This window comes from Lynx rufus, unplaced genomic scaffold, assembly GCF_022079265.1.
Source record: "Lynx rufus isolate CCGP_SWC_20201006 ecotype Redwood Valley unplaced genomic scaffold, mLynRuf1.p SCAF_20, whole genome shotgun sequence".
Lineage (NCBI taxonomy): Eukaryota > Metazoa > Chordata > Mammalia > Carnivora > Felidae > Lynx > Lynx rufus.
The window spans coordinates 26,168,999-26,194,142 of NW_025814835.1; the positions used below are offsets into that span (position 1 = coordinate 26,168,999).

General features: G+C 51.4%; 1 protein-coding gene across 7 annotated transcripts in view; it reads right to left on the reverse strand.

Annotated features, from left to right (window-relative positions):
- Nucleotides 1–25,144, reverse strand: part of CTIF (cap binding complex dependent translation initiation factor) — a 296,266-nt gene that overhangs the window by 199,837 nt on the left and 71,285 nt on the right. For 6 of the 7 annotated variants that reach the window (XR_006963284.1, XM_047086231.1, XM_047086233.1 and 3 more), the window contains exons 2-3: nucleotides 20,151–20,357; nucleotides 3,556–3,627 (exon numbers count right to left, since the gene is read on the reverse strand). Coding sequence is in view for 6 of the 7 variants with exons in the window: in XM_047086231.1 (XP_046942187.1) it covers nucleotides 3,556–3,627; nucleotides 20,151–20,330 (252 nt within the window). In the remaining variant the exon portion in view is untranslated. The remainder of the gene's footprint in view (nucleotides 1–3,555; nucleotides 3,628–20,150; nucleotides 20,358–25,144) is intronic. The other variant, XM_047086236.1, reaches the window with a different exon arrangement.

The following is a 25,144-nucleotide window of genomic DNA, read 5'->3' on the forward strand; positions in this document are numbered from 1 at the left end:
GTCTCAGGAGTCTTAATTGAGCTACTACTAGGTGTAAAGCCCTGGGCCAGGGGTGGTCAAGGATGTAGAGGCAGCCCTAGGACGCAACTCAAGGTTGACCAGCTGCCTGAGGGGATAGGCAGATGTAGGTGGAACAGCTTGATTATAACATGAATTTGAGGGAGGGTGTCTGTGTGGATGAGAGGGGGCAGTGAGAACAGTGGGGAGGCTCATGGGGCTGGTAGGGGTTCCTAAGAGCTGGGGGCCAGTGCTTCTGCACCTGGTGGACCAGGATGAAGGGAGCTTTGAAGGGTGTACCCATGCACCCATCAGAGCTGCACCCAGCAAATGCACCCTTCAGTGGCAGCTCCCTGGTTCCCCCTCCATCAGGGAGCTACTTTAGGACAGTGTAGCTAAGGGTTTTCCTTGTAACACAGTCACCTGGGATGCCGTCCAGCTTTGATCCCTCCACCTGAGGGCATCAGAAGATGGCTACTTCATGAGGGGAAGTCCAAGGCTCCTGGGGTCCTGGGCAGGGCTCCCACTGGCAGGAGCACGGACATGAGCCAGCATGGGCCACTGAGGACAAAGGCAATGCTCTAGAGCAGGCAGAGCAATGAGAAGGAAGGAGACTGTCCTGACACACTGTTGAGCTGCCATGCCAATCCCAAATACCCACCCGGGCCGGTGGCGAGAGAGAGAGAAATTTCCACCTTGTTTACACCACGCTACTGTTTGTCCCCTAAATTGATTGAATCACTCATGTCAGTCAGGTCTTTCACCACTGAACCAAGAAGACATTATTTCAATCAGACTCGTGCCTCTCCATCTACTATGTATACAGCGCCAGAGTGCAAAATGTGGCCTTCCATCCAGGGGGTCTGGCTCAGTCCCACCTTCCCTGCTCACCCCACCTAGGTTCCTGAGGTCGGGCCACCCTTTGGACACCTATGTCTCCTGCCCTGAGCATGTCTTGTCCTTTACACTATGTATCTTGTCCTTCTAACTGTATGGTAAGGCCCTTGAAAGCAGAGGCCATGCTTCAGGTGAACCCAGGGCTTAGCACCAAGCCTCTACAAACACCCCCTGGCTGATGAATCTGTAGGAAACCCCTCCACAAACACCCTTGAAGTCTTCCTTGGATCTAAGCAGCTTCACAAAGCGTGGGGTGCAGCCTCCCCAGGACTCAGGCAAAGTAGCCTTCTCTTTCACCACAGCTGATCCCGACAACCCACAAGACACACACCTGAACCCTCAGGTGGCTGAGGTCGTGGTTGTCTCAGTGCCCTGGCTGTTCTTCTGCTTCTCCCCTCCACCCTTCCTCCCTCTGAGATGATCAGATGGAGGGACACTACACGGGGGCGGTGGCAGGGCCGATGGCCCCATGACTTGCAGGAGAGCCCTCCCCAAAAGGCCTCGTCCTCTGGGCACATCAGGGAAGTGAGACAGGTTTGTATTAACCAGACCCCATCTCCACCTTCCTGGGGCTCTTCCTCCATAATGAACCTGTGTCTCAGTTCCACCTGCCAAGAAAAAGTCTAACATGAACTTTTATGATTTCTTCCTTAAATTCTGTTGCATTTCATCTCATCTAAACCCGCCTACCCCAAGCTAACTGCTAAGCTGCTCCCCAAAGGCAGGAATGGGGGTCAGCTGGTGCTTGTGGTGCCAGGGTGCCCGGTCCCACAGGCCCCCAGCCTTGCTCCATCAGCCTGTCGTCTGGCCAACTCCCCACCCACCATCCCCCAGGGGCATGAACCTGGCCATGAAAGGACGGCACAGGATGAGGGAGGCAAGCAGGAGCACGAGCCATTCTCAGCCCCTTTGAATCCTGTTGGGAGTGACAGGGGAATAAGACCAGAGGGAATCAGTGGCAAAAGGGGGCCCACAAAAGGTGATACGGGGCGGGCGAGGGGGGAAGAAGAGTCTGGAAGATTCCAGAACGAGGCACCTACTGACAAAATAACAGAGGGCTAGCTTTTTGGTCTCTCATTTATCAGCTGCTTGTGTCCCCCATCCAAGAACTTCAACTGTTCCCTGGAACCCTTTATCCGGTCCTTGTCCCCAGATCCAAGCCCACTTCTGCCGCTGAAGAGTTAAGGGAATCTTCATGTAAGAAACCCCAGGGTAACTGGCAAATGGTGCTCCTGATGTGCCAGGCCTTAAGGGCACTTAGGCCTTAGGGATTCAGCAAGGATAACACGGGGTCCCTGACCCAGCGCTGGCAGTCTAGTGACAAGGATAAAAGTCCTCCATAGAAGGACACCTACTACAGTAAGGCAAGGTAAATGGCCAAATGGGGGAAGGGTACAGTGAGAGACCTGGGTTCAAGTCCCAGCTTGGTCAGGTCATTATACCTCCGTGGACCTTAGTTACAAAATGGCATGGAGAAGCAAAGGACCCTCAGAGGCCATTGAGTTTCCCGATTGTTATATGAGGAAGCTGAGGATGAAAAGAATTTCTACCAAGTTTGTGGCACAGCAAATAGGAGAACCTGGGTCTCGTGCCTCCTCCCCTACCCACAACCCCACCCCAGGGTTCTTGTTAATGGCCTCCTGGCCGAGAAACAATGAAACACACACAAACAACTTATAGTGTGAGAAGGAAGCTATCCCCACACACCATGGTGTAAAAAGCCCTGCAACCTAAGAAAGATCGGGAACGGAGGGCACTGACCATCTTCCCTTAGGACAGAATAGAGAGGAGTTGATTTAACCAGTGCCATGGGACAGAAGTCGGACACAAACAAGTGGGTCCAGGGCAATGTGTGAATGAAGCTGCTTTGAAATTCGGAGCAAGTGAGTGCAGGAGCCCAGAAACGCTCCCCATTTATCTGTCTGGACAGACACAGTGTGAGGCTGGGCTGACGGTTGGGGATGGATGGTTTTTTTGGCCTCTGGACACCTAAAGGGTACACAGGGCCTGGGGGTCACCAGCACTGCCACTTCGTCCTTCCAGGCCGCTCGGCCCACACCTGTGTGGTTATCCCCCAGGGGATCTCACAGGCAAGCAGCAGGGAGGGAAACAGCGGGTTCCAGCCAGGTCCAGCAAGCTGGAGGGCTGGGGCGGGGGGAATGGACCAGGTGCTGACACCTTATCCCCACATTCTGCCCCTCCGGGTCCTCTGCACACCTGGAGCAGAAGTGATCTCAAGTGACCAGCACCATAACCCTAGGGGTTCCCCTGTTTGTGGGATCCATTCCCAGTGCCGATGTGTGAGCCTCCAAGTTCATTCACGCTGTTACTTATCCCATTCCACGTATCACTTATCCACTCTCCTCCCAACGGGCATGCGCTTGTTTGCAGATGTTGACGCAAACATCATCTAGTGATGAAAAAACTCTTTCAAGAAAAAAAAAATCTTAGGAACCTATGTATTCTGAGGAGGGGGGTGCTTCGCTGTGGGCTGGCGGTTCAGGGAGAACTTTCCGGAGAGAGGACTGCACCCTCCTCTCTCCTGTTTCCTGCTCTCTCCACATCATCACTTCCCAGGAGAGCCATCTCAGGCCAGCCCAGGAACCCAGACAGACAAGACACATTACAATCCCCCAAAGGAGCACAGAGCGGGTTCCCTACCTGCTGTGCGGGGGCTCGCCCTCGGGAGAAGGAACAGCTGCTGTCCAGCTGTTCACTGCAGTCCGCTGTCCACTGCAGGGGAGAAAGGGGTGGTCAGTGATGGCTGGACACACAGGCTCGTCCTCACCCTATCCGGGCCCTCCAGGTATGGCCCTGCTCTTCAGCAGTAGGGTCAGGATAAAATCCTGCTTGGCCATTTTCAGCGGCAAATCCTTCCCTACCCGCAGGTCCATGCTGGCATCTCCAAATTCCACCTTGCGGTGACCCTCTCTGGTGTATGCTTGGGGCAGGCAAAGTTACTCCCCTTCAGCTAAACTCACCAGAGTGATCAAGACCCAGCCGCGTTCCGGGGTCAACCACGCACGACACAGGGTAACTGTGTTTTGAACAAGCAGCACCTCATCTGACAGCCCGACCTGGCTTTAGCCATGCCAGCCGTCCACAGTGTCAAGGTTAGAGCTGGAGGTGAGGCATATACGTGTGGATCTTCCCAGATACCCAGCTCCGGCCCAGTCCCGGCACTCACCCCTCAAGAGCTCAGAGACCTGGGGTGCCCCAAAGTGTGGTCTGACAACCACTTGCATGAAATTCCCCAAAACGTGCTGCGTGGGGGTCCCTGGGCCCCGCCCTCCACCCTCTGAAGCAGTTGGGTGAGACTGACCTTCTGCATTTTAACGCCCCTGAAGTCTGAGAGTTCCTGAAACTCATGGGTCTCCCAGGCTTCATTGCGTCATCTATAAAACGGGGCCAGCAAGGCTGGGTGACTGCAGGGTTGAAAGGAAGGACTTCTATAAACTTATAAAAACACTGTCTAGATACGAAGCAGTAGTAACAGTACAGCTTTTCCTCTGTAAGGTGCCATCTAGCTGTATGGTGGTGTGGTGTTTTTTTTTTGTTTGTTTGTTTGTTTTTAACGTCTATTTATTTTTGAGACAGAGAGAGACAAAGCATGAACGGGGGAGGGTCAGAGAGAGGGAGACACAGAATCAGAAACAGGCTCCAGGCTCTGAGCTGTCAGCTCAGACCTCGACGTGGGGCTGGAACTCACGGACCGCGAGATCATGACCTGAGCCGAAGTCGGCCGCTTAACCGACTGAGCCACCCAGGCGCCCCTGTATGGTGGTGTTTTTATTATTGTGCTACACAATAAAACTAGCCTCTTAGGTTAATGTTGAACATTGACCTTGACCGACACCCTGTGTGCTACATAAAAAGCAGAGGAGCCCGATATTTCTGTTTGGCACACTTGGTCAAAACTGTGAGTGTGAATGGCTCAAGGCCAGTGCGGTCACGGTTTCATAAAACCTTAGCCGGCCGTGCCCTCCTGACTGTGGGTCAAGGGCATGGTTACAGCGCTGATGACACAGGCCGGTCCAAGTATACTCTAGGGCAGCGCTATCCAAATGAAATAATACGAGAGCTACAAACAGGAGTCTCAGACGTAATTTAAGTGATCTAGCGGCCATATTTCATTTTTTTTAATGTTTATTTATGTTGAGAGAGAGAGAGAGAGACTGTGTGAGTGAATGCACAAGTGGGGGAGGGGCAGAGAGGGAGAGAGGGAGAGATAGAGAGACAGTGAGAGAGACAGAGAGAGAGAGAGAATCCCAAGCAGGCTCCACGCTGTCAGCATGGAGCTCGATGTAGGCAGGGCTGGATCCCACCGCCATGAGATCGTGACCTGAGCCGAAATCAGGAGTGGAGTACTTAACTGACTGAGCCACCCAGGTACCCCTCACCTTTTCCTTTTTGAAATATGGCTGCTAGGGACACAGTAGCGGCTCAGTTGGTTAAGCTTCTGACTCTTGATCGGCTCAGGTCACGATCTCGAAGTCGTGCCCCATGTTGGGTTCAGTGCTGGGTATGGAACCTGCTTAAGATTCTCTGTCTCTCTCCCTCCCCCTCTGCCCTCTGTCCCTCCCTTTCGCACACTTGTGCTCACACTCTTTCTCTCTCTCTCTCTCTCAAAAAAAAAAAAATGAAAAAGAAAGGTTAAATTAAATAATATGTTTCATTTACCTCAATATATCCAAAATATGATCACTTCAACAGGTAATTCACATAAAACATTACTAATGAGATTTTTTTTATATTCTTCTTTCCATACCAAGTTTTTGAAACCTACTTAGAGCACACGTCAGATTGGACCAGGCCACATTTCAGGTGCTTCAGACACATGTGACTCACGGCCACCACTGGATGGCACAGGGAAACGGCGGGGCAGCATTCCTGAGCAAGGGCACCCTCAGGCCCACGTCTGGCTCATCTCTGCTCTGCACCACAGAGGGGCTGACCCCTGCCGACTGCAATTCCCAGGCTCCTGGGCCAGCTGGCTTCCATCTGGGGTTGGCCACTGGGAGACAGGAAACAGGGAGAAACCAAGGCGCCTCCCCCCTCTTTCTATGCCTCGGACGGCACTACCAGCAGGGACTCAGGTCTCCTTCATGGCTCCAGACCTCACCAGATAGGCCTTCTGTGCATGACCCTGACCCCTGGGCTGGCAACACCATCTCCTCCTTTTGTGACTCAGGGCTGGAGGTGGCGTTGGCTTCTTGCCATTGCTGATCTCGGGTTATTTAGCTTCTCAGCTCTTTTGTCATCTGGGTAACCAACTGCCTGGATTAAATCCTCTCTCTCTGGATACTTGCAGTCGCAAAGCATCTCCTCCCAAGATATTCATTAATTATACTGATTATTAGTGTAAGTATAAGTATATTGTATTTATTAATTAATTATAGGAAGGGAAATGAGGACTCCATCAGATACCACCTTAACCAAGAGATGAAGGGATAACATTGGCCATCACAAAGCACATCACCATCATGGATGCCCCGGTGTGATGTGCTGAAAAGGGCACATCACTTGTGAGCTGTTCTTGCCAAAAACGCACAACCTCAATCTCATCGGGAGGAAAAACATCAGGAAACCCAAATAGATGAGCTTTCTATGCAATAAGTAACCAGTACTCCTCAAGTCAAGGTCATAGAAGACGAGACCCAGGAAGTGTCATGGATTGGAGGAGAATAAGGAGACCTGACAGCTGGATGCAAATTCGGATCTTGGAACAGAAAAAGGACATTCGTGGGAAAACTGGTGAAATCTGTAATAAAATCTCATTATACCAATGTTAAGTCCTTAGTTCTCATTATGGTACTATGGTTATACAAGGTGTTCATATTAGGGTAAGCTGGGCAGGTGCATGGGAATACCCAATACTAATAAAAAAATTTTTTTAATGTTTATTTATTTTTAAGAGAGAGAGAGACAGAGCATGAGCAGAGGAGGGGGCAGAGAGAGAGAGACATAGAATCCGAAGCAGGCTCCAGGCTCTGAGCTGTCAGCACAGAGCCCGACGCGGGGCTTGAACTCACAAACCGCGAGATCATGACCTGAGCTGACATAGGATGCTTAACTGACTGAGCCACCCAGGCTCCCTGACCCTCTACTATTTTTACAGCTCTATCCTAAGTTTAACTAAAATAATTTCAGGATAAGAAGTAATACATATATGTACATATACACACGTATTTTTGAATAATACATATACACAAATGCATGTATATATTTGCATAAAATATTCAAACTACTGTGAAAGTAATCCCTCTCCTTTATAGACTTGCAGCGGTTCCTCCTTTCCTGGTCGGGGCCTGGCCAACAGGGTAGGGGATGGCCAAGACATGCAGCGAGACTACTGGCGGGGGAGATCACTCACCCCTCATTCCATCCTGGGACAACCTCGCAGAGAAAGTCTCCCACCCCCTATTCCAGGTGTCCCAAACACTTCACCCCCAGCTGCACAGCACTGATGTGACATCCCAGAACAGTGATTCGTGGGTGGGCGCACCTCCTCCTGGGCTCGGCAAGGCAGGGAAGGGAGCCTCCATGCAGGGAGAAGCAAGCAGAGAGAAGGCTGGGGCTTCACGCACTTCTAGATGCAACCTCACCCCTGGCTGGGCTTTCCAAGAGCAGTTCCAAGCTCCTGTGAGATGGCCCTGCTTTGTCAAAGTCATCCTTAACTTAGTACCTGCCAACCAGAAGCATTTCCTGGGTGCTTTCAGTGTGGGACCGGCAACACGCACCTTCCTTCACAGGTGAGGGGAGATGTCCAAGGGAAGACGGTGCCCTTGGCAGGGGGCTGGGGTGGGTGCAAGGAAGGCAAATGGGCAAGTGGGGATTCCCAGAGAAGCGTGAGCCCGGGTGTGGACGCAGGTGGGGGAACACTGGCCAGTGCAGAGGCAGATCTCAGCAAGCATGACTCTCTGGCCAAGGCAGTCAGAGACCTTTTCTGGGTAGACAGGGTCAGAAGAGGGGGGAGCGACCCTAGTAGGGGAGGGCATCATCAGAGCTGTGTTAGCGAAGGCTAACTAGCCCGGCGGGCGGTGGGGTGGGGGAAGTGCAGGGGGAAAGCAGGCGAGGAGGCTAGAGTCCAGCGTTCGGGTTTCCACTGGTAGTCGAGGCTGAGACGGAAACGAAGGGAGTCTGAGAGCATGGTACAGACAGGCAGCAAGCAGAGGGGCTGATCTGTGTGAACGAGAGCAAGATGGTCAAGTCTGCAGAAACCCACCCCAGAGACCCAGCCGGGGCTGGATACAGGCAGGCCCCTGGGCGAAGCTATTGGAGAGGGGACTGCGGTCCAGCTGTGTGCAGCTTTCCTGACCCCTGGGGGAGGAATTAAGTGTGAATCCCTGCACTTATCCCACAAAGCTGTACCCACTGAGCTTGTGAGGCTCCCACCTCCCACGCCTGACAAAGCAGCAGCCCCAGGGACCTCTTCTCTCCTCCTGCTGTCCGGTGCCCAGTTGGGATGAGGGTTCCTTCCCCGGTCCGAAAGCCCCTTGGGAACTCTCCCTTCTCGACTCCAAAGCTCCTCCCCACCTCTGCTGGGACTGCTCTTAGTCTGCAGCCCCCGCCCCCTGTCTCCCCTTCCCCTTTTTGGAGCCATTGTCTAGAAAAGTCTCCAGATATAGACCTTCCCTGAACTTGTCCTTTATCTGTAGAAGATGATTCCAGAATGGAGACAAGGGCCCCCACCTCAAAGCACTCTCATCTGTCCCACCACATGCCTGATGCCAACACTAGAGAGTTTCTCCTTCAAGGTAAACTGGTTTACGGCTAGGAGCAAGTCCTCTGCGGGAAGAGATGGTGTACTTCTGAAAAGGTCATTGAATGTGAAGAGGCAGGAAAAGTGGGAAATTTTTATACATGGAAACGATGAACATCGAATTCATGAGTGGTGGCGTAGGGCTTCCACTGTTGCTGCTGTAATTCATTTTTTTTTTTAATTTTTTTTTCAACGTTTTTATTTTATTTTTGGGACAGAGAGAGACAGAGCATGAACGGGGGAGGGGCAGAGAGAGAGGGAGACACAGAATCGGAAACAGGCTCCAGGCTCCGAGCCGTCAGCCCAGAGCCCGACGCGGGGCTCAAACTCACGGACCGCGAGATCGTGACCTGGCTGAAGTCGGACGCTTAACCGACTGCGCCACCCAGGCGCCCCTGTAATTCATTTTTTTAAATGTTTATTTATTTTTGAAAGAGAGACAAAGAGAGACAGAGACAGAGACAGAGCACAAGCAGGGGAGGGGAAGAGAGAAAGGGAGACACAGAATCCGAAGCAGGCTCCAGGCTCTGAGCTGTCAGCACAGAGCCCCACGCGGGGTTCGAACCCACGAACCGTGAGGTCATGACCTGAGCCAAAGTCGGACGCCTAACCAACTGAGCCACCCAGGCACCCCTGCTATAATTCATTTCTTACTTTACAAAGCAGAAACACAGATGGCACAGCATTAAGATGTAATAAACAGGGGAGTACAGATGTCTATTCTATACTCAGAAGAGATGCTTATTCTATTATTCTTTGCTCTTCTCAGCACATTTCAATTATCTCACAATTCAAAAACAATTAAAATCAATTCTCTGTCATTTGCGCCCCAAAAGGGACAGTATTTTAGGAGCAGACTTGGTGGAAGACGGGGGAAACCACTGAGCACAGTGGGGGAGGCTGAGGGTGCTAAACATGAACCACCCCACTTCTCAATGGTACAAAGTCCCCCCAGGGGTTGTACTTCCCGACGTCCAAGGAGATTACCAGGCTAGAGCCAAACTGGCAAGTTGACTCGGTACAGGATGAGACAAAGAGATAATCGATAAAACCGCATCCATGAGCAAACAGATGTACGAATGGGAATTTAGGCTGTAGATTATATAATGATAAGGATAGCGTTTCAAGGCAGGGGAAAGGAGAGACCATCCATAAACACCGATTTCGAGACAACTGGAGGAAATTGAGGAAAAATTACGCTGGGTCTGCCCCACGCTACCCATCAACAGCACCTTCCAAGTTGATCAGGCTCCAAGAGACAGGTTTTAAACTACGTCAAAATCTAAAACTTCTGTGTGACAAAAGAAATCAAGACCAAAATGAAAGCCAAGTGAGAGACTATTTGCAGCACATACAACGAGAATAATTCGCCAGAATATATAAAGATTTCATTTACATCTAGGCACTGTTCTAAGCCGACTACGTAGAGTAACATTTATTTTTCATGGAGATCTAGGCACGTTCATTATGCCCACATTGCAAATATGGAATCTGAGGCGTAGCATAACTTGCCCAGAGTGACACAGCCAGAAAGTGGCAGAATGAGTACAGGCATAAGCAGCTTTTAATTCAAAGAGCCAATAAAAATGTTGGATACTAAATGTAATGTGTGATCTTGGATTAGACACTGAACCAGCATTTTTTTAATTGTAGTAAAATACACAGAACATAAAATTTACCATTTTAACCATGTTTAAGAGTAGAATTCAGCGGCATTGAGCACATTCGCATCATTGTGCAACTGTCACCACCATCCACCTCCAGAGTTTTATCATCCTCCCAAACTAAGACTCCGTCCCCATCAAACACTAACTCCCCAGGCCCCCGTCCTCCTAGCTAACCGCCACTTTCCCATTCCGCTTTCAATCTCTGTGGACTTTACTAGTCTAATGCCTCACAGAAGTGGAATCGTACAGTATGTGTCCTGTTGGATATGGTTTATTTCACTAAACGTAAAGTCCTCGGGGCGCCTGGGTGGCTCAGTGGGTTGAGCGTCCGACTTCGGCTCAGGTCACGATCTCACGGTCTGTGGGTTCGAGCCCCGCGTCAGGCTCTGGGCTGATGGCTCAGAGCCTGGAGCCTGCTTCCGATTCTGTGTCTCCCTCTCTCTCTGCCCCTCCCCCATTCACACTCTGTCTCTCTCTGTCTCAAAAATAAATAAACGTTAAACCAAAAAATTAAAAAAAAAATAAACATAAAGTCCTCAAGATTCATCCAGGTTGCGAATGTCATAGGATTTCCTTTATTTCCTTAAGCTTCAATCCTAGTTCATTGTGTAGATAGACCACATTTTGTTGATCTATTCATCTACTGATGGACGCTTGGCTATCCACCTTTAGGCTATTGTGACTAATGCTGCTAGGAATACGGGCATGCAAATATCTGCTCAAGTCCTTGCTTTCAATTCCTTTGACTATATATCCAGAAGTGGAATTGTTGGATCACATGGTAATTCTATGCTTAATTTTTGAGGAACCTAGAATTTTTTTTTTTTTTTGCTATAAAGGGTATAATTGGGAAAACTGGTGAAATAGAAGGTTAAATACAGATTAAATAATAATACTGTTTCAATGTTTATTTCCTGTACTATGATTATGAAAGAGAATGTCCTCGTTCTTAGAAAACACACACTGAAGTGTTTAGGAATAAAGGGGAATCTGCAACTTACTCTCAAATAAATCAGAAAAATCTCTTTATAGAATCTCTCCCTCCCTCCCTCTCTGTCTCTTTCTCTCACCCTGAGAGAAGAGAGATAGAAAGCAAATGCTGGAAAATATTAACGATTGGCTATTCCGGGTGAAAGATAGACAGGGGCTCTTTGTAGTATCACTGTCATTTTTATTTACACCTGAACTTATTTCAAAGTAAAAACTCATTGAAAAAGTCATCTTACCCAGGGCTTTTTAACCAAGGGGGTGGCAGGACCACCCAGAGAGCAATTTGAAAGTCATGTGGGAGCCACTACTTTCTTGCAATGCCCAGAAAGGGGACGAGACTTCCTCACGGAGCTCAGGCATGGGACAGCCAGCGGCAGAATCCCACTGGCCTAAAGACTGAGCTTCTCAAAGCCAGGAACAAGTTCAACCGCTTCCTTTATGCTGGGCACACGGGCTCACTGACCAGGAGGGGAAAAACAAGAAGGCGAGGTGGGGGTACACGCTGGCTGAGAGCCCATTCTCCATCCACATGATGCTCCAGAAAAGCCTTGTGTGTAAGGGGAAGGAGGTGCTGTCCAAGACCTGAGATTTGAGAGAGGAAGAAAGCCTTTTTTGGTCCTATCTTAAAAAAAAAAGAAAAAAAAATCCCCAACTTTTGTGTTGTAGAGGCAGCATAATGTAGTGATTAGGAGCTTGAGTTCTTGAGGCAGCGAATCTTGAGTTCCTATTCCCGCTCTATCAGTTACTCTGTGACCTTGGATGAGCCACTTTATTCCTAAGACTCAATTCCCCCACCTGTAATAACTAACAGAAACTAGCAACGGTAGGGGGGTTAAGTGTATGGCAACCGGAGTAAGACCACCCGGTTCAAACCTCAGACTGACCACACACTTCCTGTGTGACCTTGGGCAGCTTATGCAACTTCTCTGTGCCTCAGTTTCTCCCCCGCCCCCTAAGCAGGCAACAATAACAATACCTTCACGGAATTGTTGTGAAGAGTAAATGAGTTAACTTGGACAGGCTTCAGTGTCCTTTGTTAGCGCCTGCTGGTCTCTTTAGACTCCTAGAGCTCAATGCTGGACCCTCTTCTCTAAGCCCCCTCACTCTCGGCTCAAAATGCCATCCATATGCTACTATTGACAGACGTTTAAGTCTCCGGGTCATTCCTTTCCTCTGAACGCCGCCTTTCCACATCTCCCTGCTTCATCAGCACGGAGACATTAATGCTACGTTAAACCTTTCACGTCCCAAAACTGAACTCTAGAGCTTTGTGCCTCAAAGCTACTCCTCCAGGGTTTCCCGTATCTCAGGTCTGCAAAGGCTATCCCTCCATCTGCTCAGGCTAAAATCTTCAGGGCTGTGCAGTAGAAAATTCTATTATTGGGGCACCATGATAGGAATCATTGTCGGGTAGGTGTCCGACTCTTGACTTTGGCTCAGGTCATGATCTCACGGTCCATGAGTTCAAGCCCCCCATCGGGTTCTGCACTGACAGCATGGAGCCTGCTTGGGATTCTCTCTCTCTCTGCCTCTCCCCCTGCTGGTGCTTTCTCTCTCTCTCAAAATAAATAAATCAACTTAAAAAAAAAAAAAAGAAAATCACGTTATCTGTACCTTTAAAGTATAACAAGTATCTGACCACTTCTTAGCACCTGCACGGTGATCCCACTGCTCCAAGTCACTATCACCTTTTGCCTGGACCAACCACATGGCTTCCTGGTCCCCCGGCCTCCTCTTCTGACCCCTCCCCTTGCCATAGCTTATTCTCCACACAGCATCCCAAGTGATCCTATTTAACCAGTCACATCATGCCCAACCTCTGCTCAAAACCCTCTAGCGTCTGCCCAGTGTCACTAGAGAAAAGGCCAGAGTCCTCCGTGGGGAGGAAAAGGCCCTCCAGATCTGGCTCTTCTAGGACCCTCCCCCTTGCTCACTTTGCTCCAGCCAGACCGGTCCACAGGCTGTTCCTCCAAGCAGGGCACCCTCCCCCACCAGCGCTGTGCCATCACATTCCCTCTGCCTGCAACACTGGTTCCCAGGCGGGCTCATTCTCTCACCTTCTTCAAATCTTTGCCCAAAAGTCTAAGTGAGCCACCGGGGAAGCCCAGCACCACCCCATCTCCTGCCCCACTCAGGTGTCTGCCGTCTGTCTTTCCTCACTTGAAAAGAAGGGCTAGGGGTTGGGGTCAAGGATTATGGTCCATTCTGTTCTTGAGTTTCTCCCCAGAACCTAGACCAGGGCTTGAACGAACAAATGTTAGCTCTAATTATACTTCACTACTTAGCCGACAGTGACTGGTAGAAAAAGAGCAGGTTGAAATGATGATACTTTATGCCGAACCGCCAAATGACGTTTAGGAGATCATGCTAACTAAACAAGTAAGCTAAAAATTATATGTATGCTAGAAGTTCAATTTCATAAAAGGTATATAAAGGAAAAAATAATACATAAAAATGACATTAGATTTTGTCATAGAGTTATGGTGGGCTTCTTCGTCTATTTTCTGGTTATCTCTATTTTTCCAGTTGTTGCTTTAAAAGTAAAATACAGGGGCGCCTGGGTGGCTCAGTCGGTTGAGCGTCCGACTTCGGCTCAGGTCATGATCTCACGGTTTGTGGGTTGGAGCCCCGCGTCGGGCTCTGTGCTGACAGCTCAGAGCCTGGAGCCTGCTTCGGATTCTGTGCCTCCCTCTCTCTCTGCCCCAACCCACTCGCATTCTGTCTCTGTCTCTCTCAAAAATAAATAAACATAAAAAAAAAAAAAGGTAAAATGTAATTGTAGGGGTGGCTCAGTTGGGTAAGCGTCTGACTTTGGCTCAGGTCATGACCTCACAGAGAAGCTTCGGATTCTCTGTCCGCCCCCCCCCCCCCCGCCCCACCTCTCTCCCTCTCAAACTCGCTCTTTCTCTCTCTCTCTCAAAAATAAATCAACATGAACAAATATTAAAAGTAAAGTAAAATTTTTAACTTCCTAAGAAATGACTGGTAATCAGATTGAAGAGCAACCTCACTGGAAATTAAGAAAATGCAAATTAAGATGCCAAGAGATGATTTGTCCCAATCCGCTGGTGGTGGTGTGAAAACAGAACATCGCAGAAAACAATTTGGCAACAGCTATTAAACTTGATTCTTCTTCTCAGCATCTACCCACAGAAACACTTTCATATGCGCATGTTCGATAATACTCACTGAAGTCTCTAACGTTTCCAGGGGAAAATTGAGAAGTTAACCTGAATTCCCATCAATAGGTGAATGTTAAAGTATGGGACATCCATACTATGGACTACTGTATAGCCATTAAACAGAACACAGCAGATGTAGAAGGGCTGGAAGAACCCCTAAGGCACACGGTGAGGTGAAAGATGTAGGTTACTGACCAACATATTCACTGGCTATGATTTATGACTTTGAAATAATGTATTTCTATAAGTCCGCGTGCGCGCGCGTGTGTGTGTGTGTGTGTGTGTGTGTGTGTTGGTAAAAGCATTAAAAACAGGTGATGAAGTTAACTCATTCATCAGGCACTGAAATGAGGTGGTAGTAAGGGAGACTTTGTTGCTAATGTTAGAATTCGTGTGTACCATGAGAACGTCCGCGTATAGTACTTGTGTAATGAAAAATAAATCGCATCGCTAATTAAATGAGTCCCCCATGCACAAACATCCCACGATGTCCCTCAAACTCACTTCTTCAGTTAAGCTTTTCATGGGTGGTCCACCATTGAGTGCTTCCTCCTATGAGTAAAGAGGGCACGGGAGAGGATTCAAAGGGCAGGAGGGAATGAAGGAATGGGATAAAAGGGGGATGACGGAACAGTGAACGGGGGAGGCAGAATGAAGGAAAAACACGAAGAGAAAGAGAAGGAAAACCACCGTGAGTGAGAGATGCCACACCAGTCTGAGTATCTGCATTACACCTGCATGGTTGCCTTGTTCTTGGTAAGGACACTTCACATTTCAGACAAAACCCAGGACCTCCAAGTGCCTGACGACATCAAAAAGGACCGTTAAGAAGTTATGTTCACCCTCACTCGTTCTTCAATTGACCTGTTAACAGAATTTATTGGAAATACGCTTTCATTCAATGTATCTGCTCTTTACAACGTCTCTACATTCTATCCATCCAACGGTGGAGCTCAAGGCAGGTGGCCACGGAAGGATGGGGAAGGGAGACAGACATGTCCCACCCGTGGTCATGGCTGTCAGCCTCATCAGGGCTTCAGAGTCAAGTGGGGGCTTATAAGAAGGCCAATGTCCAAGCCCCTCCTCATTCAACTGAACTTTAGGTGGGGCTTGTACATCAATATTTGTCCAAGCTCCTGGCGTGATAAAAACTGCTTTGAGGGGCGCCTGGGTGGCGCAGTCGGTTAAGCGTCCGACTTCAGCCAGGTCACGATCTCGCGGTCCGTGAGTTCGAGCCCCGCGTCAGGCTCTGGGCTGATGGCTCAGAGCCTGGAGCCTGTTTCCGATTCTGTGTCTCCCTCTCTCTCTGCCCCTCCCCCGTCCATGCTCTGTCTCTCTCTGTCCCAAAAATAAATAAACGTTGAAAAAAAAAATTAAAAAAAAAAAAAAACTGCTTTGAAGCTTTATGATGATCCACTAGACCGTCCACTAACTTCAGGAAGTGCCGAACATTTCCCACTTAGTAACATCCCGATCTCTTCCACAAAAGGGTAATGGTAGGGTCACCTGGGTGGCTCAGTCGGTTAAGCGTCCGACTTCGGCTCAGGTCATGATCTCACAGTTCATGAGTTCGAGCCCCGCGTCAGGCTCTGTGCCGATAGCTTGGAGCCTGGAGCCTGCTTCAGATTCTGTGCCTCCCTCTCTCTCTGGCCCTTCCCCTCTCTCTCTCTGTCTCTCTCTCTCTGTTCATTCATTCATCCTTCCTTCCATCCTTCCATCCATCCATCCATGCATCCATCCTTCTCCCTAGTTGTTGCTAAAGAAGGAGTGGGGAAAGGGGTGCCTGGGTGGCTCAGTCGGTTAAGCATCTGACTTCGGCTCAGGTCATGATCTCATGGCTTATGAGTCTGAGCCCTGCATCGGGCTCTGTGCTGACAGCTCAGAGCCTGGAGCCTGCTTCGGATTCCGCGTCTCCCTCTCTCTCTGTCCTTCCCCTGCTCATGCTCTGTCTCTCTCAAAAATAAATAAACATTAAAAAAAATTTTTAAAAAGAAGGGGTGGGGAGAACACAACTGTACAAGCATCATGAGGTCTTTTCTTCTGTCAACCGTCATCTCTCAGATCCTAAAAAAATGATCTTACCAACTGGAAAGCAACATGATTCTCTATTCTCTCAAGTTTTCTCAAGGTTTCCAATGGTTTCCAATTTCCTCTTCCAGAAACATCAAAAAGGTTTTCCTCTTCCAGAAACATCAAAATACCACTTCAGACAGGCCGATGGAGACACTCTCTGAGGGTTTTTTTTGGGGGGGGGGGTTGGCTTCCATTTAAAATAGTCATCAGGTTAAATAAAAACAAGCAAAAGTGCTCTAGCAGAAAGACTTCCCATAAAGTTGTGTCAACAGAGACTTTATTTTTTTTTTTAAGAAGCGTGTTATATAAACACATCTAACCCCAGCCTTACTTAGAGTTGTCCACAGCTGCCCCTTCCTCTGGAGTCTGCACCCCAGCTGTCTTTGTGGGTGTAGGGAGCAGGTTTGGTGGGAGTGGGATTAAAATGTCCCTCCTTGGCCAGCGCCTCACAGGCAGATCCCAGGACCCTGCCAGGTTTTGCATTCTTGCAGGGAACATCAGAGAACACAAAGCTTAAGGAATGCATCAGATGTGACAAGTAGCCGTGCTTTCCACGCTGCTTCACAACAAACATCTGTTTCAAAGCCCCTGCAGATGTGGACCTCCAGGCATGGTCAGTCCCGACCTATCCCAGGAACCGGAGCTAGAAGGGCAGGGCCCTGAGTGAGGGCACGTCTCTATTTGCTCTATATCTTGAGAGCTCAGCCATCACCACAGGGAGGTCAGAGACAGCAGGAGGGCCCCTCCTCCCAGAATTCTCTCCCCAGTGGCTGCTCTGGGAACAGAAATTCTACCATTTTGTAAAGTATTCCTCTGGGGTGAAGCTTCATGGCATCCTCGGACCCTCCACCTGTAAAAGCCTATTTCACGTTGGAGGAGCCTTCGAAGGATGTCGTGCCAAAGGTCACCCTGGGCCTGCACAGTGCGGGAGGCAGGCCAGCCCCACGCCCCGTCCACAGGGCCTGCTGCTGGGGAAGTCCACTCTGGGATGCTTCCGGGAGTATGCACGAGTCGGTTCACCTAATTCTGCCCCTTCCCGCACTGCACGACCCAAAGACGTTCATTTCCCTTGGAAATTTTCCAGTCTACTCAGACCGCCCTGCCCCTTCCATTCCAGGTTATGATATTGTTGACTGTACATCAAACGTGATTGAAAACTGATGCATCATCAGACAGGACACTTCCTCCTCGCAGTCACCTATGGACCCCCAGGTCACTCACCCCCACCTCAGTCCCTGTTCTTCTTGAAGACTTTGCTCCTGGATCACTGCCGCCTTCTCCGGCACCAGCCTTTCTTGGTGATGCTGATGTCAGTCACCATGGTTCCTGTGCCCTGCCATCGGTTCCACCGCCCCTCCCTTCCTGATGTCTCCTCTGCCCAAGTACCCCGATGCTCGTGCCCAGACTTTCGTTGCCAACTCCTGCACTTCCTGCCCTGGACTCCAAACACCCACTCCCCGATGCTTCCATTTTCTGCTCACTCCTTCCGGTGCTACGATTCTGGTAATTCTTTCCCAGGCCCCCCAGGCCCCCATCCACTGACCCTCCACCCTTCCATATCTATAACCATGTTGGGTCCTCACTCCTGCCCTTAACTGGCTCAGTGTCAGGGAATGTCACTGTCCTGACTCCCTCACTCCCTCGCCCTTCTCTCCCTGCACTGTCAGCACCCAGAGAAACAGTCCTGGCTAAATTCAGTGTTGTAACTCTGCACCTGCACCCTCGTGGCTGAAAGTAGCCGGAGAAGCTCACAGCTGTGTTGCACCACCAGCTGTCATTCTGGAAGCATGGCTACAAGCCTGGAAATCTCCCTCTGCGATTGTGGGTGAGCCGCTGGGGACCGGAGCCAAGGCCAAGCCCTGTCATCTACTCAAGGCCACTGTGCAGCCTCCCCTCTACCCCAGACCACTCCCATCAATGCACAACAGGCTGTGTATGCTCCTGTTTTGACCTCACTTCCCCCAAGAACACATCTCCCCCCTTTACAGCAAACGCCTGTAATACACAGAGGATCTGTATCACCCTCCCCATCTCCAACCCATATCTCCTTGACGTTCGCCCCCACCACTTGATGGTCACCCCTCTAGTCAGGGTCCCCAGTAGCCCCCACTGCTTGGGGAGGTCATTCTCAGGCTTCCTGTTCCCTGGCCTGGCAGCCGCAGTCCACAAGGTCAGCCCGCCCCGCCCCCGTCTCCTCGAACACACCTTCCCCGGCTTCCTGCACTCCACCCCTCCTGGTCTTCCTTCCGCCCTGTGGCCAACCCCCCTCCTGCTCTCTGGCTGACTCCTCCTCCCATCCCTGCTTTCTCGATGTTGGCAGACTCCAGGGCTCAGGGCTCGCACATCTCGTCCATGTGACCCCATGGTCTCCCTGACTCATCCCCTCTGGCTCTCCCCCTTTCTCTGCGCCTCGGCCTCCTCACTGCCTCTGGAATACTCTTCCAGCGGGGCCTTTGCCCGAGATAGCTGCACAGCTCACCCCTCCACCTACTTTGGTGACATCTCTCCTGATACCCTCTTTGAAACAGCAAACTCCCGACCCTCATCACTCCCCATTTCCTTTTCTGAATTTATTTTCCTCCGCAGCGATTATCACCCACCCCCAGGATGTAAGTCCCAGGAGGGCAGAGCTTTATGCCTCTTTTGCTCCCTCCCAGACGCCCAGCCCTAGAACAGAGTCAGACACAGGGTGGGTGCTCAATATACACTGTAGAGCGAATAATGGACACGTTAGAAGCTTCTACTAATTGTGATTCAAAACTTCGAGGACACTAAGGAAAGCATCACATACGTTCCCACCTTTTCTCTTTCAACATTCCTGAGGAAGCAGAATAATCTCCATTCACCAGATAGGAAAAATCAAGGCTCAGAGAAGTTGAGGGGTGTGCCAAAAGTCACACGGGCAGCTAGAAGCAAATCTGGAACCAATTCTTAAACAAGTATCTACCGGGAATTTACGGCGTTGAGGAAAGATGCATGCGATATGGCCACTACCCTGCATGGCTCCCACTTTATTCTCGAGAACTCAAGATTTCCAAATCCTGGCCCAGAGTCGGCTGAGTCTGGGCTGCCAGACTAGCCCAGGAGCAGATGGCACCAACCTGAAGTTCTAGTCAAAACGCCTCATGCGCCTAACTAGGGCTGGCACGCAGAGCCCCCTGAGGCCTGAGACAGACGGCATGAGACTCAGTTCTGTGGCCGCCAACAACTGCCTGTATTTGAGATCGGAGAGAACATTCACAAGTTATACCCTTATACGGTGTGCATTCCTGGTAAGCTACAACCTCCAGATCTCTTCTAGAACACGAGCTTGTGGAGGACAGGGAACGGTGCCTAGCACATGGCAGGAACTCTATAACCACGCGTTCAATGAATTGTGAGTCTGGCCAGGCCCCAGCTGCCCAGCCCGGTGGGATGGAGTAGAGTCGGAGCAGGGGGGCTTCCTGCCTGGATCCCGTGCTCTGCTGCCTGGGGCCATCCGTGCCTCAGCAAGCAAGGGCCAGGCGGCCACACGCTGCCCGGATTTGGGATTTGGAAGCACGTTCGAGTCTGCCAAGGCCCCTGCACCTGCGCAGCGCTCACCTGGGAGATGTGGGACTGGGTCTGCTCGCTCTCGCCGTCCCCCTCCGTCTTGTCGGCCAGCAGCCCCTGCACCTGGTACTCGAGCACGTAGCTGTCGATGAAACGCTCCAGCTCCTCGATTTCCTGCGAGCGGCTGCTCCCAGCCTCGGACGAGGCTGACGCGGCGGAGGAATTCTCCATCCCTCCAGCTCAGGGGCTGCGTCCGGGCTGCAGGAGACAGAACAGCGGGCTCTGTGAGACGCAGCTGGAGGCGGGGATGACGACCCACTCGAGAACTACTCCCCGCTCCCGGAACATTCTCTCACCCATTATGGCACCTTGGCCTCCCAACATCCCTGAGAAGTCAACGGCGTGCCAGCTGGCCTTCTGTATGAAGAATATGCTGCAACTCCCCTTGTACACACAGGGAAACTGAGGCCCGGAGAAGGCCGGTGACTTGCCTCACTGGCCAACACAGTAACTTGTGTGATAATTTGTGTGGTAGCTGGACCTCACCACCTGGGAAAAGGCAGAGGAGGGACCCAGCCTACCACCCAAGCCCCACTTCCCAACTGGAATTAGCAGAATCTATCACAAACCAGAACGAAACAGACCATAAGCTTTGACGTCCCTGACCCAAGCATTAGGATGTAAGGGGTCCCCAGACACAAACCCTCTAGGTGGCCTGCGTCCTCCAAGAAAATGTCTCCTTCTAGGGGCACCAGGTGACTCCGTCAGCTGGGCGCCTGATTCTTGATTTTGGCTCGGGGCACGATCTCACGGTTCGTGAGTTCGAGCCCCGCGTCGGGCTGTGCGCAACAGCTGGGCGCCTGCTTAGGGTTCTCTCCCTCCCTCCCTGCCCCTCCCCCACCCTCTCTAAATAAATAAATAAATAAATGAAAATGTCTCCTTCTAAAGAGACGTTCCCTCTGTGGACACCACACTCTCCTCTAAATTAGCTCAGGCCTCTAGGCCTTAAGTGGTAGACACAATCTCGCAGCCTTGTTAAGATGTGGCTATCAGGGCATGCCGTGCTCAGTCTATAAGGACGTGACTGGCTATTGATGGTGGAACATGAAAGGCCTGGTGGAGGTCTGGGAGGGCACGGCCTAGGCACGGACGCTGTCTGGCCACCCTCCACAGGCGCGTGACTCTCTCGTCAGCCCTGGGGCCCTCTCTGTGGTGGCCTGGCATGATGTGGTGGGCATTCCAGGATACCTGCTGAAGTCCGCCAACATAGCTGCTGTCCTTCCTGACCAGACTGGATGGAGCCAGCCACTGCAGCGGCCCAGGCCCGCAGGGACACCCCCACTGCCCACTCCTGTCCCCCGAAGCTCCCACCGGACCCCACCCAGAAGTGGGGAGAACCAGGACCTTTCTCACCTCTGTGTCCCTTCCCACCAAAGACCCTCTCCTTCCTTCCGACAGGCTCTAGGCCAGACGGGAAGGGGCTTTAAGGCTTATCTGGTGGCCCTTTCATCATCTGCAAATTGGTGCTCTCCATGGGGGAATCCGTTCAGCTGGAGGAAGTACAACCCATACGTGGTTTCATCACCAGAACTAGCAGAATAGTCTCAAACTACCACCAGTAGATCCACAAAGGAGACCCGAATAACGCACAGGACTCTGGGACCGCAGGGGGTTGCATGCCGCTAGAAAGTGACTATTGATAATAAAGGCAAGGCCCTGGTATGTTTAAAGGAACACTTGAATTTCAAAACCTTGGATGACTGAGAACTTTTTTGGAACGTAGTTATTCGCCAGTTACCAAGGGTTTGTTGAGTTTTCAACTGTAATGGATCCAAGACGGGGAAAGGAATGGTCCGCTGACTTCCAGAAATGCTGCTGGGACCATGAATGTGGACTCCCCCAGGCGCCCACCGGCCTTTTCAGAGGCTGGTGTTGGCGATGGGGAGGAAGAACTGGCCGAGGGGACACAGACATCCCTCAATGATTTCCAGGCTTGGGTTTTGGCTTTTGGCTGCTGCCTGGGGCCCAGCCTCCCAGGGACCCCAGGCCAGCTACAGAGGGACTACGCAGGGCTTGCTCTGGGCTCCTGAGCTCGGCAGCCTGCGGGGGCTCATGGGTATGTCCACCCGGCCCGGAGGGAAGAATCCAAAGTTTCAGGCCAGGGTGCCCTCATCAGAGTGAGGCCAGGGTGGCAGTGGGTCTACAGAGAGTCTGCTCTGATTGGGAGAAGCGTGCCTAGTGGTGCAGGGCCACAGTCAGAGGTGACGGTGGGGATGTCCCATGCCCCTTCCTCCACCTGCTATCCGAGACTTATAGTGGGTTTACATCCCTCCTACCACCAACGCCCACCTTACCCTTCCTGCTCCTGTGGTTGCCCATGATCCCCTCTTAGCCCACTCCTTCTCCGGGCCATACACCGTGTGTGGTAGGCAGAACCCTAAGAGGGTTCTGGGTGTATACCTTCTCCCAGTTACTCAATCAAACACTAATCTAGGGACTCCTGGGAAGGAGTTTTGCAAATATAATTAAATTCCCAGTCAGCGGACCTTAAGACAGGGAGATTATTCAGGAGGGCCTCCTCCAATCACAGGAGTCCCTTCAATCTGGGGTGGGAGGTAGAGACAGAGATTCAAAGCAGGAGAAAGACCCCACGCGTTGTTGCCGGCTTGAAGGAGGAGCACGTACAAGGAGCGCAGGCAGCCTCCAGGGATTGAGAGCACTCCCCAGCCAACGACCGGCAGGGAGAAGGGGCACCTGGGTCCTACAACCGCAAGCAAGTAAATGGTGCCAACATCCGGTGAGCTTGGGAGCAGACTTTGTCTCCCAGCCTCCAAACGAGAACTGACCTTGGCGGACACTTTAACTTCAGTATTGTGATTTACTGAGCTGAACTTCTGACTTCTAGAACGGTGAGGTAATAAGCAGGTCTTGTTTTTTTTTTTTTAACGTTTATTTATTTTTGAGACCGAGAGAGACAGAGCATGAACGGGGGAGGGGCAGAGAGAGAGGGAGACACAGAATCGGAAGCAGGCTCCAGGCTCTGAGCCATCAGCCCAGAGCCTGACGCGGGGCTCGAACTCACGGACCACGAGATCGTGACCTGAGCTGAAGTCGGACACTTAACCGACTAAGCCACCCAGGCGCCCCAGCAGGTCTTGTTTTTAAGTCACTAAGTTTGGGGGTGCCTGGGTGGCTCGGTGGGTTGAGCGTCCGGCTCTTGGTTTTGGCTCAGGACATGATCTCACGATTTCGTGAGTTCGAGCCCCGCGCTGGGCTCTGAGCTGGCAGTGCGGAGCCTTCTTGAGATTCTCTCTCTCTCTCTCTCTCAAAATAATAAACTTTAAGCCACTACGTTTGTAGCAATTGGGCACAAGGCATAGAAAACTACATGCGATGTTCTTTCCGCCTCTCTGCTTCTGCTCACCCTGTGCCCCTCACCCAGAGGCATCTTCCCCTTCCCCCCTACTTACAAAATCTAGAAGTGTTTACATTCACAGAATACTAGAACAGCGCCCCAGAGGCCACCTGGCGACTAGCCCAATTCCCTGCTTTCAGAGCGGGCTAGTGGGCATTATACTATGACTTCTAATGATTAGAATGGCTAATGTGTCCTGTGCCCGTATCATGTGACAGACACACCTTCCAGCACTTGATATGCCTTCACCCACTTGCCCCTCACAATAACCCCATGAAATCGGTATAATTACACTACTTAGAAGAGAAAACGGAGGTTCAGAGAGGTTAGGTTACTTGCTCAAGTGCGCACAGCACAGCTCCAGGTAGGCCTACACCTCCCCACCTCTTCATCCCACCGCCTAGCAGCCTGTTCGGGCTCTCAGGACACCTCTCACTTCTCATTCTCCGCTACCCTTCCAGAGCCCAGGGGATTCTTCAAGGGCCGTGTGAGCTTCTTACTTCCCACTGGGCCGCAGGCTCTAGAGGGCCCCGGCTCTGTGCCTAGCTCAGTGCCCGGCCCTGGGCAGATTGCCGGCCTCAGGGGACTGCAATGATAAGGCTGATGTCCAGAGAGGGCTGAAAGGGAGCTGCCTGCAGGAAAAGCTGGTGTCTAAAGCCATGCCCATTATTCCTTGAAGACTTAAGATCTTATCAAGGGCCTCCTGGCACACTTCCCAGGTACAGGCGGAGGACTGGGCTTTGCAGGAGAGTTTCCAGGGGGATCAGGTGCCCGGCCCCGCCCGCAGCAGAAGCACTGGCCTGCCCCGCTGGACTCTCCCCTAGGCTCTCGCAGGCCCCTCACAGGACCACAGCACAGTCCCGTGGGGGAGCCTGGGGTCAGTGATCACCGAGGAAAGGGACAGGCATTGACACCCATTCCCAGCCTGCATTAGTCTGGTGCCCAGAGGGAAAGAGAGGACTCTGTACACAGGTCACTTGTCTTGGATGCCTTGTGTGTTCTCATCTCCGCTCGGTGCCTCCCCGCCAACACCAGTCAGAGTCATACAGTGAGCCTGACTGCACCTCCCCTCAGCTCCCGAGCACCTTCTGCCCAGGGCTTCTCAGACACACGCCAGCAGATGCCTGCAGGAACCCACCAGGGGCCTGGAATCCTGCACCCTGGCCATGGGAGGAGCTAACAGCTCCAGGGGCAGCCCTCCACAAACACTCCCTCCTTGGTCTCTCAGATAACAACTGAAACGGGTTCTTCATAGTCCTCAGCAGGTGCCAGTGGACTGAGCCCAGCTGCCTACGGTGGTGACCAGATCCGTAGTATCCCTCTGCCCGGCCCTCCCTGCTCCTATGTCACTCTCCCCAGGGATGCCTGTTCTTGGGGGTACATCCAGGAACTCTGCTTTCCCTGAGGGAACCAGGCTAATGTATCACCTGGGTTCGTTTGTACATTCCAGAATGAGTCCCAGCCAGGGAGCCAAGAGGCCCCTCTTGCAGCAGAAAGGCCCAGCACTTTACCTGTTTACCAGAGAAGAGGGCAGAGGGAGAGGGAGGGGGTGCTGTCCACATCATCTGTCTGCTCAGCTATCAGGCTGGAAGTTCAGGCAGGCACTCGCACCCCCAGTTTTTTTTTTTTT